At 30.4% G+C, this 20979-nt stretch overlaps 1 protein-coding gene across 6 annotated transcripts in view; it reads right to left on the reverse strand.

Moving 5' to 3' along the window:
* Nucleotides 1–950: 950 nt before the first annotated feature.
* Nucleotides 951–20979, reverse strand: part of Sowah (ankyrin repeat domain family member sosondowah) — a 53269-nt gene continuing 33240 nt past the window's right edge. For 2 of the 6 annotated variants that reach the window (XM_074244909.1, XM_074244913.1), the window contains exons 7-12: nucleotides 5955–6053; nucleotides 3444–3516; nucleotides 3086–3178; nucleotides 1759–1785; nucleotides 1437–1582; nucleotides 951–1353 (exon numbers count right to left, since the gene is read on the reverse strand). In XM_074244909.1, the coding sequence (XP_074101010.1) occupies nucleotides 1066–1353; nucleotides 1437–1582; nucleotides 1759–1785; nucleotides 3086–3178; nucleotides 3444–3516; nucleotides 5955–6053 (726 nt within the window). In that variant the 3' untranslated portion in view covers nucleotides 951–1065. Of the gene's footprint in view, nucleotides 1354–1436; nucleotides 1583–1758; nucleotides 1786–2652; nucleotides 2723–3085; nucleotides 3179–3443; nucleotides 3517–5954; nucleotides 6054–20979 lie in introns of all 6 variants that reach the window. The other 4 variants (XR_012479439.1, XR_012479440.1, XM_074244910.1 and 1 more) reach the window with 4 other exon arrangements.

The following is a 20979-nucleotide window of genomic DNA, read 5'->3' on the forward strand; positions in this document are numbered from 1 at the left end:
AACTTCTTTTTTATTTTTTTATTACTAAATATACTAATTGTTCAGTATTTCTTAATAATCTTAATTAGCTCCAGAACAATAAATGATATGACACATTGTGTATGCTAATCGGCAAAAGCGAAAGAAGTGCAAAAGAGCTGCTCGGCATCTCTTTTCGTTCAAAACAACAGCCAGAAAACGTCTGGCAGATCATTGCCACAGAGCAAAGCGGATAACGATTTCGACAACCAGCCAACATCTCCAAACATTGCCACGCCCGCAGATTTCGATTCGAGCCGGCATGATATTTACCCCAGCATGGAGACCAGCGCAATAGGATCATGCCGGGCTTTACATGGCCAGAAATTTAACAAGCAATATTGATCCTTAAAAATATCGATAAACAAAAAATAGCCAAACCAGGCAAAACAGCAGCTTCGGTCTTTTCCTTTCGTTAATAAATCATTACTTTATTCATTATTTGCTAATTATTTACTTATTAGTTAATTGCTGATTAATTAATTGATGGTTCGGTGCTATTTACATGATTAAGGCTATAAAATGATATGTTTCCTTCGAATCAATAGAGTGTTGATGCTTGGAAATAATCTAATTTATGATTATCTTTGATTCTTTGTTACAAACAAAAAACATTTTATTATTCTATTAAGAAAATAGCTTATTTTTGTCTGGAGAGCGGATATTTTATCGGATGTCGGCAGTAGAATCCGCTTCTTTGATTCCGACGATCTCAATTTGTATACTTTACTTACCTTATGTAGTTATTCTTGATTTTTAGCTTATCCACATCGACGAGATATATCTTTAATTTTTCATTTAACTTATTTAAATGGCTCTCAAGTATCATTGTGGCTGTGCAGACATTTAACTTTCTTAGACTATTATTTTTCAATTGGATTATTATTGTGAAATTGATGAATAATAATTGTTAGAACGAAAAAAAGACCAAGTACTGTTACTATAGTTTAATATTTTTTGTTTTATCGATAATTTTTTAAGGATCAATAATTAGATGGAATGGAACAAAATGATTGTTAAATTTTCTGTATATAAAAATTGGCATGATTATAATTGCGCTGAACCACTCCATGCGGAATCAAATCCGCATGCACCATCCGAATCAGAATCTAGCATTACAGATGGTAATGTTTGGAATGTTTGAGTAACAGAAGTTGTCGAAGACGGTCGTTTATTTTTTAATTTAGGACTTTTTTTGGTGATAACATCCTTGCTCTGTGGTAATGGTGTACTTGGTTGACTTATGGCTTGTTGACGAGATGAAAAGTCGGTAGCTCTTTTACTTCTCCGCTTTTTTATCGGTGCGTACTTTGGTGGTGGCATCATTTTGTGTTCCTGAATTTAATTAAGATTATTAAAATACTGAATAATTAAGTATTTAGATATCAAAAAAAATTAAAAAAAGTTGATAATTTTACCTGAATATTATCAGCTGAGCCCCAACTTTTGTGAATTTTTTCATTATTCGTGTTAGTTGCTACACCCAAAAATTGGCTGAATGCTTCGGTCGTGCGTTTCACGCGGACGTTCAGGGATCCAATGCGAAGAAAACCAAGATCTTTCTCTATTAAAATAATATTAAATTTAACATTTTCTTAATCTAAATTACATATCACAGTATTTGATACAATTATCAATTCTATGTTAAATTATAAACAAACTATAAACTAATTTTTAATCGGTTTTTTTGTATATATTTATATAAAATAAAATATATTGAAAGTTAAATAAATAATTCACCTGTGTGCTTTTTCCTTGCTTTTATTTCTGTAAAAATAAATAAGTTAATTGACATTGTGATAAACAATTACAGAAACAAAAGATCAGACTATATTTAATGTAGAGTGTACATTTATTTCCAATTCCGACTCTATTTTACCAACTTAAAACTTATAATTAAAAGTTTTACTATAACTATAATGACCAATTAATTACATTATCATGTCAGTTGTAAATCTTTTTCTCTTGTTCTTGGACGGAAAATAAACAACAATCTCTATTTTAAAAATTCTATTTAAAATAATAGTAAGTTAATTTATTTATTCAAAAGAATCTTAATTGTTGATCGGATGATAGCAGAATAATAATCTGCAGACAAGTTAACGAAATAAATAATATGTTGTCCAATTAATTGATAAAAATGATATGAATGATAGTGCTAATTATATCATATAAAGTGAGATTGTTCGGATAATAAAATCACCAGCACACGAGTCTAAATAAATTAAAAGCTTTTGCCTTTTGTTAATGTATATTATACGTATTTATACTTATATACGTTACCTTGAATAGTTATTACATTTATTTACTTGTAGTCTTGCTTGTCTACTTATAATTCCAAATATGACTACTTGGATTTATAAGTACTTTCTCAAGCAAAGCAAATTAATAAATGTTATTTAATTATCTACGTAGAAAAAAAAAAAAAAACAGAAATGCAACTTTAATCATAGGTTTAATTCTTTAACAAATTAATTCTAATTGTTTTGTTAAATTAATGCCAAACTGTGAGAAGCAATTACTAAATTACTATCACACAAGAAGAATTGTATTCAAATATACATTATAATATTAGTATATATAAAAAAAAAAAAAAAAAAAAGCAAACGTGCATAATTTACTTTAAAAGCGTACTTTACAATATTAGCATCAGATAGTTGACTTTTTTTCTTAACTTGCCTGATTGTAGCACCTGCAATAATCCCTACAACAGAAAAATTCCAAAAAGAGAAAAAAAAAACCCACATAATCGACGCGACAATGAATAAATAAAATTAAGTAAAACCATACACCACTTAAATCATTCATTAAATCAAAAGTAACAAAATTCTATAAGCTATACACTTTTAAGCATCCGCCAGTTAAATAAAATGCAAATAAGAACATATAATCGACTAACGATACGAGTTCCTACAAGAGAGTTATATTGAACTAGAAATTACACAAGCTTATTAAATCCATTCGCTTCAAAATATATATATTAAATAAAAAAGTATATCGTAAGCTCGTGTCTATCGTTAACTTGTTTTTTTTTTTTTTTTAACTAATTTTAAAGAAAGATACTTACTGCGAAAAGTATCTTGGCTAACCGCAGCTTCTTGTGACGTTAAATATTGTCTAGCTTTTTTGCCACTGTGATCACGAATCTCTTGATTTGCACCTATGCAAAGTAAAAATTGAAATATTGTTAAACTGATAAATATAAATAATGGTTGTCGTTTGCACAATCGATGACAAAATGTTTGTTTGTCGGCGAATGCTTTTGAATTAATACAAGGCAACATATTCCGTTTGTTTATAATATTGGATTCACCGCGCCCAGCAAGTTTTCTTTGAATTGCATGATACTTTCATAATAAACTAAGGTGGAATAAGAAATGAGGCATAAAATCTTTAGGCGAAAGTAAAAAACGAGGGAATCTTACCGTAAACCTGGACAAGGAGATTGAAGATGTTCTCGTGATCAAACTGCATTGCGATATGTAACGCGGTATATCCCTAGAAAAAAAATAATTACTTTATATAATTATTAGTACTTTTATTATTTAAATAAAAGAAAAGTATAAAATAAGAATGTATACAGAGCTATAAGATTTATTTCACTCTGTATTATAGGTATATAGTCTGCTTTATATTTAATGTAGTGTTATATATTGTATGAGATTTTACAGTCCTTGCGTGCCTAAAGGTGATACATAAGGACGTAAAAACAAAGAAAGAAAATAAAACAAAATAATAAATTTATTGGATGATGAGATGATGAGATGATGATGCTTATTGCCAGAAAAACAATAACAAGTTAATGCTGTTATTTTATTATTGTTGATCTTAAGGCCGTGTGAATTTTTATTTTATATACTGTAATAAGACTACTTCTGTATTGTACAATTTCGATTTTTTTCATTCATTACTGATTCAAGCAGTCCATTATTTATAAGCCTTATTTATCTATTTAATATTTATATTAACAATAGCTAAATTTTTAAATTTGATGAGACACAAAAAAAAAATACAAGGGGAGAGATGTAACTCTCAGACACCCTTTTGATATTCAACAGACACTTTTATTTTGTCAATTGGCAATAGTAATGTATAATGTGAGCGACACTTGTGTGAGCCGAGGCAAGTGGTACAACATATTATCCATTTTACTAAATTTATTTACTATATATTCTCTACTTTTGGTATATGGTTATATAAAAGTCTGTCCCCAAATATATATACAACACATCAGTAACTTTTTGTACTTTAGACAATATACAATATTTTAAAGTAGCATTGCCCTGAAACGTGTGCACCCGAGATTCGAAACAATATCGCGAGTTTCTTTTACTTGTTATTTTTTTACAACCCTTAAAAGTTTCCTCTCGTCTGTGACGTTACGCTCATTCGTCACATGCCCCTATTCGGCTGTTGGCGTACCTCCACCCACTTAAAAAAATATATAAAAGTATCTTATTCTTGAATTTATTTATTTTTTTTTTTTTTTTTTTTTTTTTCCCCAACGAGTAGTACTCGCTTACTCGTGCTAGGGAATAGGACAGCTGGCCACCAATATCCACTTACGTATATCACAGTCCTTCAATATTAATATTTTACACTTTTATACCCTTACATGTAAGTAGTTGAATTTAATATAGCCCTTTTTTTACGACATATTGAATTTATTTTTTTGTTAAATCATTTAAATTTATATTTAGATAAAAATTTTATAAAATCAATGATTTTTTACCTTAAACTGTGATAGTAAATAATAATATCAACTCAATAGATTTATTAATAATCATATTATTATTATTTATTATTTATTATTGGGAAGATGGGGCGGCATTATTAAGAAATAAAAAAATTAAAGCAAAGTATGTGCGGGCTCGTGTATTAAAGTCGAGAGATTGCATTGTCGTGGCTGTCGCACGCTTCTATGGAGCACAGGCGCCACCCCGGCGCGGTACATGGTTTATATATACTTCTTATACTCTTTCGCGGTGCTCTTATATTATTCTCGACTATATAATACTTGTATAGAAAGACTGTTTAAAGCTGTGTTGGTCTCTGGCTAATTTTTTTTTAAACCACCGATTAAATCCAAGCCGATCTGACTGACGATAAGCTGACTAAAGAGAAAAGGTCTTTGGTTATATTGGGTATATACTGCTGATGACAGATTTAATTTTATAAATAATTAATTTATACGTTGTTATCAAAATATAAATTATTATGAAAAGCTTAAAAAAAATATTTAGTAAGCTATTGAGATTAACTACTCATCTTTACTGTATACATTACATATAAAAGTAATATCAAGTAAGTAATTATTTCGATATATTTAACAAGTCTTAATTATTAATAATAATAATAGCAAAGCCCAATAAAGTCCAGGTTCATTTCCCTACCAATAAATCATTCTTAAGTATCAGTTGTTCAATAATCAACTTACCGATCGACCTATATCACCTACATCATGATTGTATATATTGTATATATACATATAATATAAAAGCACAACGATTACCGGTACGGTGTTTGTCGCGAGCCGCTAACGAGCAGCAATCTCTTTTTCTTTATTTTTCTCTCTCTCTTTGTCTTATACTTTGCTGAGTTTACTTATATAAGTCTTACCCAGCAAACCAGGGACCACACGCATCTGATCCTATCTGCTGTCTCCTCAACCTGGTATAAAGCCCACCCTCCTCCCATTCTACCCATTCTACTCGTCGTTTTACCCGTCTTACCCGTCTTACCTTTATTTAAGCTTTCATATATACTATATATACGACATTAGCCTTTACTACTCCAATAGAACTTACCCCATTCTGCAATTAAAAAAAAAAAAATATATATATATATATATATATATACATATAAACTATAAAAATATATTTTAACGTGCATTAATTAGTATTAATTATATGAATTTATTAAATAAGTAGATTTACCGTTGTCTCATTAACACTTTTGATGGAGTCTTTGTAAGTTCCTGCAATTAACTTGACAATGTTTTCATCCCCGTGTTTAGCTGCCCAGTGCAGTGCGGTCTATAAATGAAAAAAAAAAAAAAATAAATAAAAAAAAAATAAAGAAATAAATAAATTCACAATATAACATTTTATAATTATTAAATAATTAGAGAAATAAATGTCTGCTGTCTCACTCTAAATAAGTTAATGATTAAAGGGTTAATATATCTTTCCTTACAAATATATATATATTTATCACGAACAAGAGTGTGAGAATTGGTGACGAGACACCAACAGCTGTAACAAACTTTTGAGCAATGTATTTTGAGAATAAATCTCAACAGAACCAAGCTCTGGTTACTGATTACTGTTTAACACTACTATACACACCATCATCGTAATGGAGTTTAAGTTAATAAAATTCAAGTAGTTGCATGTTAATTATTGGACAAATGAATGAATAATTTTTTTCTTACTTTATTCTGTTATTTTAGTTTTTAAAAATAAAAAAATAGGTAAAGGATAAAGAAAAATATATAGATGTTGCATCTATTTTATAATTTTGTGTGGATTCTATGGATGTTATATAAGATAGCATGTTAAATTTACTATTTATATATAAATCACATCGTAATCGTGAACTAGACTTAATATGTTTATAAAAATTTATAAAAATGCTTATAAAAGTAATTAATATTAGAATTTTTACAATATAATATCGTAAATTTAAAAATTTTTTTCCCATTTATGTGTTATAAATAAGTGCAACACTGTTAAGTGGCTCTTACTCGATCAGCGTTGGATATTTTTATTTAAATATTCCTATACTGAATGCCAATTAAAGTGCAGAGACTCATTAGCAGTGGAAAAACTCATCTGAAGTTACGCGGCTAATGACGGCGTGTTATATAATAACCCTTACTCTCTTTGTGTTTGTATTGTACAATACAAAATCAACACAACAGTAGTAGTAGTAGTAGTAGTAGTAGTAGTAGTAGTAGTAGTAGTAGTAGTAGTAGTAGTAGTAAGAATAAAAATTTTGAATCATGTTTTTCTTTAATCTTTATTATTTTTAAATAAAATAAACAAATATATCGTAAGTAACTTTAAAGATTGGGAATGGTGTGATTGTGTAAAAAAATATTTATAAAGAAAAGTAGTTTATGATTAACCTATTCATATATATGCAGAAAGTTTATAACGACTATTTGCTACCGGCGGTACGCGGTACGCGGTACGTATATTAAATGGTACTTTTTCTCGTTATTATTTTTCTTGAGGAGCTCTTTTAATCCAGAAGCTTACTTTATATTTACATACATGCATACATATTTATCCACTGTTCATAGTTATTGTGTTGTTTCAACAGTGTCTCTACTCTTTTCGCTGATATATGAAAGCGATACAGATATCTCCGCGAAGGAATTTGCGTTGAATTAGCGTATAATCGTTGAGCCCGATCTACTTCATACGGAATCCCGCGGGCCGTTTACACGTGTCCACGGTCTGTATTCACTGTGCGAACACAATATTTAGTGGCGGTCTCACCGTTGCCGCCACAGAGAGTTCTTCCAGATACCAGATCCCAGATCCCAGATTCCGAATCCCAGATCACAGATCACAGAATCCAGAATCCAGAATTCAAGATTCAGAACCGAGAACCCTCTGTACTAATATGCATATATATACTCTTCATGAGCAGGGATATATGTATATTTTTGTTCTCAGTATTTTGTTTTACTTTTATTATTCTTATCATTATTATTATTATTATTATTATTATTATTATTATTATTATTATTATTATTATTATTATTATTATTATTATTATTATTATTATTATTATTATTATTATTATTATTATTATTATTATTATTATTATTATTATTATTATTATTATTATTATTATTATTATTATTATTCTTATCATTATTATTATTATTATTATTATTATTATTATTATTATTATTATTATTATTATTATTATTATTATTATTATTATTATTATTATTATTATTATTATTATTATTATTATTATTATTATTATTATTATTATTATTATTATTATTATTATTATTATTATTATTATTATTATTATTATTATTATTATTATTATTATTATTATTATTATTATTATTATTATTATTATTATTATTATTATTATTATTATTATTATTATTATTATTATTATTATTATTATTATTATTATTATTATTATTATTATTATTATTATTATTATTATTATTTATCACAGTCTCAGCTTTTGTGGCTATTATTCAAGAGCTTTATTTATATTTCTAAATGTTTTAAGACAGGACTAGTAGGGTGGTCACTCTGAAATAGACGCTTTGTTGCTCCTGGGTACATCTAATTTACGACTATTTTTATTCGATTTGATTTTTTACGTCGATAAGAGATAAAACATTCTATACTAATACATCATGAAAAATAAAAACATGAGAAATATTTTTTTAAACTATTATTATTATCATATTTATTGTGAAAAGTTATTTCAATTGCCGGAAGACAATTGTGGGGAAGGTGTCATTATTTGAGATTACTCTTTACTAAAAAAACAATAACAACAAAACACGCAGGTTCTGTTTCGAGATATTCAATTGCTAGTTACGCCCACCGATCAACGTCACTCACACCGCTACAATGTTATCCGCGAGATCTTAGAGAGGGTTATCATTATCACTTTTTAATGTTTTAATGCTGGGAGGGTGAAAACGCTCAAATAATATTCAAGTCTCGGTGCTTGATTCCATCAATCAATTTAATAATCCACAATTAATAGCATTGCTGTAGTTGATTTTTTTTCATTATATACATATATTTAATATAATTTTATTTTTATTTTGTTAGAGGATGTAATTGAGCAATATATCGTATGAATAATTATCAAAAAATGATCATGTAAATTTATTAAGTCAAAATTATATAATAAATTAAATAAATAATGTAGAATAGCAAAAATATATGTATGTATATATATATATATATATATATATATATATATATATATATATATATATATAGATACAAAATAATAATACCCCGTTGCAACAGGTAAAAATGTTGAGCGCGATTTATCTTTGGGTAGTGGCACACAAGGCGTAGAACGGGTGTTTTGCGGCTCGTTTTCGGCAACCGATTGCCTTTTATCACGGGTACATATGTACTACGGAAATATAATAGCTAGTGCTGATAACTTTCCCGGTGTTGGTATCGAGTCGCGAAAGAAGGGTAAGCGCCACATACTAATACCAATTTGCGTATGTACATAGGTGTATGCATCAGTATATGTTTAAAAAGAAAAAAAAAAAAAAAAAAAACTTGAATTTCCATTAACTGCATATATGCTCTCACACACAAATGGTGAATTGACTCTCATCTCATCGTTTTATGTATATATATATATCTGTGTGCTCTTTGCTCCATAGAGTTATACCCATTCTACCCAGTTAATTTGCTGGTGATATATTTGTATATATATATATATATATATATATATATATATATATATATATATATATATATATATATATATATATATATATATATATATATATATATATATATATATATATATATATATATATATACATATATATACACTGCAAACTGAGAGTATTCTGGTATCGGAACGAAAAGCTTATAAGCCGAGTAATCCTCGGTGAAATACCGCTCACATCGAAATCGTCGTAGAAGTTTGTCGTATCGAGTCAGCTTGTCTATTATTCGTGACTAACAATCTGGAATTGAGACCGTATAATTTCCAATTGAGTCAATACACTCATTTTTCTCTATCATCTCTTGCATCTCTTTGTTTGTTTTTTTTTTTTTTTTTAAATGTAAAAGTAAAAATAAATGGAAATTACCGCATATTTTATTCAATTTAATTGTTATAATTACCAAATGAAAACTTTAAATTCGTGGATGATTGTATGAATTTCTGGTAGTAATATTGATTATGATTATAATAATCCATTAGTTCAGAACGTGTTTCCTTTCTGACTAACACGTAGATTAAAACTGTTAATATTGAGGAAGAGCTGTTACGAGGAAAACTTGTTGAATAATGTTTAATGCGTTGAATGTCCTCGCTCAAGTGAATCAAACTGACAAGCTAATGGTCCGCTGATGCAAATGTCTTGTCACGTCGCGGTTCGACGAATGTCTACACCTGCCGGCAATGAGTATCCGTCTTAGATCTTTATAGAGTTTACTACCAACTTGTCATTGTTTCAATTGATACACCACTTACCACTTGTGTTACAAAAATATTTTACACGTTTTAGTACATTTGCATTATTTTTTTATCTTTGTTTTTTTATTTAATATTTCCATATATTTGAAAATAAACTTTCTAAATTATATTAAATGTATAACTCAGATTTTTTACTTTAAATAAAAAATGTAATTTCTTTTATAATCAATAAATATTAGGTTTTAACAAACTGAATTTTTAAACTCAGTATATAATTATACCGGAATTGAATGTTAGCAATAATAATACCGTAGTATCGATCAGAACAAAACCATCTAATAGTAACTGGTGGAGAGGCTGATGAGGTAGATTCAAGCTCTCTCGCCAGCAGCCTCTAAGGGGTGAAATTGTAAGCTGCTTTAGAAGCGATTGAACCAGAGAGAGAGAGAGAGAGAGAGAGAGAGAGAGAGAGAGAGAGAGAGAGAGAGAGAGAGAGAGAGAGAGAGAGAGAGAGAGAGAGAGAGAGAGAGAGAGCCAACAGTAAAAGCATTGAGCAGCGGTTTAGGTGATTAGGTAAACCGGAGATTAGTCGCGGGCATCGCTCGATACCTCAAACCAGCTCCAGCAACGAGCTCGCCACCCACAACTCTGCACACACAAACTATAAACCAATCCCCTTAGCACGCCACCCTTTGACCTATGATTTACCACCCACCCTGCGATCCTGCTCAGCCTCAGCCTCAGCTAGTTTCACAGTGTCTATATACCGCAACACCAATTGAATTGTCTCTACACCCAACATTATTAATGTTTGCTCTCCTCTCTTCCTGCATTCTGCATTCTCTATTCTCTATCCTCTATCCTCTATCCTCAATTCTCGATCCTGCATCAATTAATGCATCCTCTGCTTGGCCGAGGACATTTAATTATATACAGCATCATCACTAGTGTATCGTCATACTTGTCTTTAACTAATCCATTAAATTACTATGAGAGTGAACAAAAATAAATTTTTAATGCTTTTTTCATTTTTGTTATCAACAAACTAATGGTTATTAAAGCATCAACCTTTTTTTTTTTTTTTTTTTTTTTTTTTTCCCCAATAAAAGACATGTTATATTTATAAATTTATAGAAACCTACATCCGCATACCATAAAATTATATCTGTTGCACGAGAGAGCATTTTGGTAGTAAGTTTTTGTGCAAATTGTATATATAGGTATTTATGCATACGCTCCCATCAGCACCATCACTACATATTATTTATAATTTAAAGTTTCAATGGAATCAAACTTGTTGTTGTTGCTGCTATTGTTGTTGTTGTTGTTGTTGTTGTTGTTGTTGTTGTTGTTGTTGTTGTTGTTGTTGTTGTTGTTGTTGTTGTTGTTGATGACGGTGACGGTAAGTTCTGAGAGCTGTCTAATCTGAACGTGTACCAATTAATACCGTACTAGGTTAGATGCTATGCTAATTTCAGTTTGGTCATGGAAACTGTATTAACGCTAGTAGTTTCTCTGTGATCTCATTGTGTACATTGTCTACATATGTAAATAGATATTTGTTTATATTGACAAACAAAAGGTTTATACTATTAATTATAAAATGATAATTTTTTCAATTTAAATTATAAACGGCTAAAGATTATATATGATCAAATTCAGAAAAATGTAAATATTTCATAAAGATAAAATTTTTCAAAGTTATTGGATATACATCAATCTTTTTATTTTCATTAATAAAAAAATTTAGTTTTAATATTTTAATTAAGTAATAAATGTAAAAAAAAAAAATTAGTTTATTCCGAATTTTAATCTGGATGAATTCAAAGAGGTCATGGGTCTCTTGTAAGTCCTCGATGAATGCAGGTAATTGAGTAACATCAAACGGAACGCCAGGAAAAGAACCATTACGTGTGTTAAGATGAGCCTTTTGGCCTTTTGGCCTTTTTGCCTTTTTATCTTTATACTGTTCTCATTGTTTTAAGTTGTAGCAGATTAAATCGTTTCCTCTGGCTAATGATTAATCTGATGAGCAAGCTCATTCACGATTGAATATTTTCTTTTCCTAATAAAAATTAATTCCATTATTATATTCCAAACTCAATCGAAAATCAATAATCGATTAGATAATCTTTTCCTAAAAATTTATAACTAGATTTTCCATCACTGTTAAATGTAAAAAAATTTTTCATTATCGTACTCGAAAAAAAAAAAAATCCCGGTACTACGCAAGGCTAGCTCGATGATGAAAAAAATAAAAAATAAAGAATAAAAAGAAAAAAAATTAAGAGGAAGTCTATTTAGTAAAGTCTGAGGCGTCTTTTATTTAGAAACATGTCGATGAATATTTATACCCTTAGAATCATAAACAGCCATCTTAGGTTTTATTCTTAAGTTAGTTTATGTAGATGGATCTTAGTCAAGTCGTACAAGAAAATTTACGATTTCTCAATAGCGATAACAATAAACTGTATTGACATTGAATAGCAAAAAAATTGGTAACAATGAAACTGATGAAAAATAATAATAATAATAATAATAGAAATAAACTCGTTAAATCAGATTTAAAATATAAAAACCACGTGAGAACGGATATGCATTTAAATATATCTCTTTTATTATTCAACTCTTCTGTAAATAAGTTGCTTTACTAATTGTTATCAAATCGTATATATACGATGTATATAAATTTTTTTTTTCCAATTAAACTCTTGTGTACATATATATATATATATATATATATATATATATATATATATATATATATATATATATATATATATATATATATATATATATATATATATATATTTATTTATTTATTTATTTATCTTATTATGGATATATTGTTATTGATAAAACGATTTAATGGGTAAAATATATGCAAGTGCATGTGTAAATGTATATATGAGATGTAGATGTAAAATAAGGGCGCAGGATACAGATTTTTGCGGATAACAGGCAGCTGGCGTGTGGTAAGCCGCATTCTGGCCGCAGCGTCGCATCGCTCGTGCATCACCGGGCACTCTATTAACCCCAAACTACTGTCTACAGTTTAGGGCCTTCATATAATCTACTATAGTATAGTAATATATATGTAACCTCAGATTAGAAAAATATCAATACCAATACCGTGATAAACTGTTGGTGTATCAGCGATTTCGTATAGCCCATGGTGGTGAACCTTATAAAATTATAAAGGGTTAAGAGAGTAGTTATCGCTTTTAACATAGCTCCCTTGTCAAAGCATATCGCAAATAGACGTTAGATTTCAGAATAAAGATTAATAACTAATTTTATATTGATTTAAAAACAATTACTTACATACTGGATTGATTTGTTCAAATAATTTTTTGTAATCCATTGCAGAACATGAAAAAGAAAAAAACATATATAAATATATATTTATATTTAATTCGTTAATTTCATTGTCGTATTTTAGCTGAAATTAAGGAAAAAAAAAAAAAAAACAAGTTGTCACTTTAATAGTGACACGAAAAAATTTTTGTCAACATTTATGACATTAAATTCGTTGATAGAACATGCAACGTAACATATATATGAATAAATATATTATAAAACGTATATGTGAGGGTTTAAAAAAAAAAGAAAAAAAAAAGACGAAAAGAAAATTCAGTAAAAAAAAGATCGCGTATTAAAAACGTGGAGGGAGGAAAGCAAGCTCATGAGGGCACGAAAGAGGGGAACAGCACTCAACTGCCGGACTGACCACGTATCTCGAGATCTATCTGAATAATAACGTGTAGGACAACATGTCAAATTATACAGAGCCACGAGACACTCGTCGGTATACATACACGCACTTAAACAACTCATAATTGCAAGTGCACGCACACCTGACATACAAAAATACACCTAAACATCATCACAACTACTTGGTTACCCATTCCTAAATTCCTAAATTCCTATTACCTTATTACCTTTATACTCTTTTGTGATTATTATTTATTCATTTCACTACAAGTATTATTACTACGAAGACATAAAATCATCAAATTTAATTATTATCGCGTAAACACCACTAATTACTTGCTTGTTTATCTTTCATCGTAATCTTTTTTATTTAATTCTTACAATATCAAACTTATTAAAATGAAAATATAAATACTCATTATAAATTAAATAAAATCTTTCAGGCATCTATACAATAAGGATTCAAGATAAATAACCTTATAAAAGTATTACAAAATTGTTGACAAATTACGCGAAAAAAATGATAAAATAAATAGTTACACAAAAAATAATGAGTTAAAAAAAAATAACAATATCGATGGAGCGATTTTAGCAGATAAGAAACGGGTTTAAGCATCATCATCCATATTATATATTAAATTGTGTATATTTCTTGCAATAATTACTTGAATTATACGCATTATGTAAATCGATATGTTAATACCAAGACTCTCTTTCTACTCAGGTATAGCATTTTGTATAGTCAGATAATATGTATAAAAAAAGCTTCTATTCTCGCAATTTAAAATTTAATTTCAAGTTAGACTATTATCCACTCTTTATTTATCGACAGCCTGTGGCAAAGATATCACTATTCTAACTACCCTTTAGCTACAAAATATCTAATAATAATAATAATAATAATAATAATAATAATAATAATAATAATGTGATGATGTCGAATTAGTGGATGGGAGCGTCTTAAGCCAATTAGACACCGGGGAGTTGTATAGATATCTAGGAATGGAAGAGCACCGCATGCATGCGGTCTCTGAAGTCCGAACAACTCTCCAGAGCGAGTATGTTAGGAGACTCCGGAAAATTTGGTCCTCCGAACTTTCCGGCAAAAACAAAGTCTCAGCTACTAACATGCTCGCTGTCCCAGTCTTACTATACTCTTTCGGTGTCCTGAAATGGACCCGAAAGGATTTACGAGATCTCGACATCAAAACCCGTAAGATCATTAATATGAATCGGAGCATGCACCCCAATTCATCAGTCGCCAGATTATACCTCTCCCGGTCCATCAGTGGGAGAGGTTTGCAGAGTTTGGAGCGGCTTCACGACCGTTTGGTCCTGGGTTTAACTCACGAAGTTGTCAATTTCACTGCAGACGAGGATGACTTTCTTATGCAAATTGTACATAAACATGAAAATGCGCATAAGGGGTCATTCTTGTATAAGGCAGCAATATATGCGGCAAGAACCCTTGGTCTTGGAGAAATAAACGCTCTTATGGAACTCCGAAAGGAGGAATTTAAGAGCGTCATCAGGAACGCCGAGGAAAAACTACTCCTTGGCGAACTGATGGACAAGTCCATGCACAGCGTGTTCTTTAAACACGTGCGTGATCATGGCTTGTCCATCCAGCTGACGTTTTCCTTCTTAAAGTCAGCGGGCCTGATGTCCGAGACTGAAGGGTTCATATTTGCCTGCCAAGATGGTGTCATTAACACTCTTGAGTACCGTAGCAAGGTGCTCCAGGTGCAGCTTCCGGACACGTCCTGTAGGAGGTGTAGACAACATCCGGAGACGCTTATGCACCTTTTGTCGGCATGTCCAGTGCTGGCGAGAGGTGCATATATCCAGCGTCACAATGCTGCCCTGAGAGTACTGTACTACTATCTTCGTCATTGCTACGGTATTGACGTGACACCAGTGCTGCCTTATTTGCCAGGAGATATTCCCCAGGTTGTTGAGAATGACAGTTGCAAAATTTATTGGAACATGCCATTTGCAACAACCCGGCGGATAGATCACAACAAACCTGATATTGTGCTCTTCGACAAGGCCACTCATGACATTTATGTCATTGAGTTCTCGGCCCCGGCTGAATACAACATCTCAGCCAAAGAAGAGCACAAAAGACAAATATATCAGGATCTCCTGTTTGAAATTGGTAAACTTTACCCAGGTTACCGTGTCAAGCTTGTCGTCCTGATTGTTGGCGTCCTAGGAGGGATGAAGCAGTCTTTTGTATCCTCACTTGCCAAAGTTCCAGCTTGCTCATCAAAAGCTGAGTTCTTGGCAGTTAGGATGCAGAAGGCTGTTTTACTTGGTTCTCTCCGTCTCTTAAGGGAAATGACTTTGGCCTGCTGTGATCACTAACCGCCTTGTTGTGCGGAGTGGTCCAGCAGTAACGGATGGAGCTCAGGCTGGGCCCTCGGAGAATCGGACTCCGGGGATAACCCCCCTGAGCATTTAATAACAAAATAATAATAACAAAAGATTGATAAATAATAGAATTATAGAATAAAAATTATTTGATAATTTTGTTCAAGGCTTTATCATAAAAAATATGGACAATGACTTTAATTTGATAGGTTTTAGTAATTTTATTTATCTATTATAATTGCACAAAATAATTTTTTTTTTTTTTTTTTTTTTTTTAAATAATATAAAACATTATTATTATAAAATATTTTATATTTTATGCAGTTTAAATTTATTCAACGGATATCAGTTCATGGATATATATATATGTATATTAGATAAAAACGATCGTGTGATTTTCCATGCAAATTGAGTTGTCCGACTGTCATTATGTTAATAAAAATAATGACAAGAATCAGCTGCTGTAATAGCTGTCGCAAAAGAGGATTTTTAATACTCGAGAATAATTTCATCTGATGGCGTCTTCATGAGACAAAATATTTATATAAATATACATATAAAGGACTATAGGAACCGGATAACCAGAACGGGGACATTAACAAAATAATAATAAATTATTATAAAGAAATAATAGCGAACAAGGAAAATTAAGTGAAAGAATGCCTGAAAAATTAATAATAAGAATATAACTATTAAGTCTATTTTAAAATAAATTCTTTCACTCACAAAGCTCTATACAATACTAATATATATATATATATTATATTTCAAATAGTAACATGATGGTAATTCGGCTTACTGTCTATGGTATATTGTATACTGTATATTGTATATGGTATATTTTCTATATGGTATATACTATATAGAAAATATAACATATATAAAATAGTTTGGGTCCAGAGCTCTATACCTCAATCTACTAGGACTTGAGACAATGGCCGCCCGCAGCGCTGATGTCTCCAACGACGTCTGGGACCCCCGCTGAGACGCGGGCGCCGTTTACCTTCTACTTATAGAGACGTCACTTATCGGTCCCATCGTTTTCGATTCTCTACTCTTTACCCTCATTCTTATCCTCCTATTTCTTCCTAAACTCTTACTTTTGTTTTTACGATACACAAATTGTTGTATTTATCGGATTTTTATTCGATATAAAATATTTAAGTACTTTAAAGAGGAAGGTGGGAAAAAGAACCACGAGTTACCGTTGTGATAATTAGATAAATTGATAATATATGATGCTAAAAATTTTTCTACTTTTTAATACTCGTTAAATGACTAATAATTTTACTAAATTTAATACATTTAAATAATGATATAATTAAAATACTTACACCCTGAAGACGTTGATAAGTATGTAGTCCATTGGCAGATGAATCAGATGAAAATTAATAACACAAATGATTAGCCACCATCAGGTATTTGATATTAAATATGATCTAACAACAATCATTAATACTTACAGATGATGGATCCTGAAACATAATAATCGAAATAATTTAAATGATATGTCAATTTAATCTTTACTGGTTAGAAATATATAAAATAAAAACAAGGATATTATATAACTGTAAATAGTATAGTTTCTGGTTTCTGAGGCATGTTCAGTAGATTTAATAAAAAATTTTAATTGATAATGAATCGCGCGTTTTCTCTCTTGATAATTTAGCGGTCAAGCGGTTCTTGTGTTGCGGTTTTACGTAAATCTCAAATCCACAGTTTCTTCAGTCTTTCTCTCTCGTCCCTGGAATTTATTACTATTATTGTTGTTGTTATTCAGGATCTACCGACACGCAATATCATAACAGAACGTGGTTCTCCCTCGCTTTGTTATTAAAAGTTTATCCAGGTTTTCAGAAGACGTGAGTGATAAACAAGGGAAAAAGCTCCAGACGATTCTGCGGTTAAGTATTTTACCTCTTCACGAATCTCAAGGAAGTTTCTGCGGTTTATAAAATGCGGTACATGCTTTTCATACTCATAATCTTGATTTTTTTTTTTTTTTTTTTTTCCAAATTCTTGCGAATATAATAAATTAATCCATGCGAACCATATGAACCATTAAATATATGATAAAAGTATCAATAGTATAGACATAGTATCATTTTAGAAGCGAAAAGGCACACGGTATACATATTGCGTGCATACTTTGTAGATCGCACTCGCTTGCTTTTTTGCTAGCTTGCTTAATATAAAAAAAATAAAAAATAAAAAAAAAAAAATCTATCGTTGATGTAAAAACACCGAGGGTTTAAACTTTTTAGTTTTATTATAATAATATTAAATGCTAAGCAAATCAGAGATGGCTCAAGCATCAGCCGATCATCGGTTGAACATCTATATTTATGTAGTCGATAAAATAACCCATGCCAATACTAATACAAAATGAAAACAGAGGAATGATGAAATGGAGGACAAAGAAGAGGAATAAAACGCGGTTAAATTGAACGCAATTTTAAGTCTCAGAGTATGCATAACAAATTATTTATCGAAAAAAGGAACGTCTTCATACTTGAACATTTTAGTTGGTAACTATATATATATATATATATATATATATATATATATATATATATATATATATATATATAATAAAACTCTTGTCGTATGATCTTATACGTATAGGTTATAAACTTATAAAGTCTCTGTCCCTATTTCTGTTAACGTTATCCTAAGGTATTGGTATTATTAAGTAGTCTCAAGGTATAAATATGTTATGTATAGGGGAAGGACAAGAAATATTTAAGTGGGGTATGGGAGAAATGAGACAGTGAACGGGTGTTTCGTTGCAGGTACGCGTCACCGGTTTACATTCCAATTATTTTGCCCGCATAATTCGCGGGCATCTGGAATTATCATCCGCCTGTTATGTTGTATGTTATAAATCCTTAAACATGACATTTAGATCCGTCATTTGGATGTCTTTAATACTAAATCTATTGAGAAAGGATAGACTAAGGGTTTTTTGAATGACTTTTGCAGTAAATTTGTCATTAGAGGATCATTGTTTTTTAGATAAAACTATAGACTCTGACTATATATTATAAGTGATTTTAAATATGTATATGTATAAATGTGTTGAATTTGTTTTTTTTTAATGTGAGTTTTTTGACGTACACGAGTTAATCATAAATGGACTACTAGCTGTCTCCAATGAATCGTTGAGGGTATGTTGAGTTGAGACAAAAATTACTTTATCCAGTGGAAAATAAAATAAATAAATTGGGTTGATTGGTAGATATAGATAGTTAGAAAAAACAAGTGGAAACGAGAGACAGTCTGTGAAAGCGTTACGTTGGGAATTTAGTTTTCCATTTAATCATGCGTCGGGTCCTGGACAGCTTTTTGCGGGGGTGTCGGGGTGTAGGGCTGAATAGACGACAAAGGGGCTGCGAGGAGAACGGGTTACTACCCAGAAACAGTTAACGGCATAGTACACACATATAGAGTATAGAGCATGCCCGGATACAGGGGGCCGACGGTAGAGAGCCACTCGAGCCGTCATTTGTCAGGAGCTGTCGCGCCACGAGCGTGTTTCTGTTCCAGCGGTGCAGATAGCGGCCCGTCCATAGGCCGTTCATCTTTATTCCTTTCTATGTATGTATATATGTAATATATATACCAGATAGAGCAACACACATTGAAGTGTATCCCTACCCTAATTTAAAAGCATTGCAGTACCTGGTTGTGTTCCCCCCAGCATTTCCGCGGCTGGCACCTCACCCGTCGCTTAAACGTCCCCACGTTTCCACCTAACACGACTCCCTCGAACTCATTTAATTACAACAAACAATTTATTAGGTCCATCCAGGATCCGCCCACGGGCATAAAATGGCGCGTCTGGCACGCTCAGAACCCAACAGAAAATACCTAACTCACCAGTAATACCAATTAATATATATATATATATATATATATATATATATATATATATATATATATATATATATATATATATATATATATATATATATATATAATGAGAATCGAGAATAAGGATGAGCCAAACGATTTCGAATAAGCAAGCAACTGTTTACTGAAATTGCCTAGACACTTGTCTCCCTTTCAAAATTTAACCCCTAAAATTTCTCTATTCTATTCTATTCTATTCTATTCTATTCTATTCTATCATATTATATATATATATATATATATATATATACGTGTGTGTATATGTTTACAAGTCCCAGTCAACGCAATTATATTAAAGGGATAAGAAGGTTAATTCACACCCATAACAAAACCAAAGTGGGGTGCATAATTATCAAAACAGCTTTCTCAAATTGATTTAACAATTATGATCGACTCAATCGATTGATTTTTATAGTTTAACATATATAGCTTGTATATGTTGTAAAAATGACTTTTTCTGATATGATATCTATAAATATGAGATATGATTTAAATTAGTAAAAATAAAAAATTACAAACAACTTGTGTTGTTATTATTATGTATACTAAAATATAATAAACAATTCTTCTCCATTTGCCTTGTTGGTATATATACATTTATTATTTAATATAATAAATAAAATAAAAATTTAAAAAAAAAAATAAAGATTAACCACAGAGAAAAAGAGTTAAAATACCGTACGAGGGAATAAGATGCTGGACGGCCATACGGGTAGGCACATCTTTTATTCATCCGACAGAGTGGAGCCACAATTTGAATTGAATAGCTTTTATAAATTATTTGAAATTATT

Source organism: Cotesia typhae, unplaced genomic scaffold (genome assembly GCF_013202065.1).
Source record: "Cotesia typhae breed Kobodo isofemale line unplaced genomic scaffold, CoteBio_Ctyphae contig_44, whole genome shotgun sequence".
NCBI lineage: Eukaryota > Metazoa > Arthropoda > Insecta > Hymenoptera > Braconidae > Cotesia > Cotesia typhae.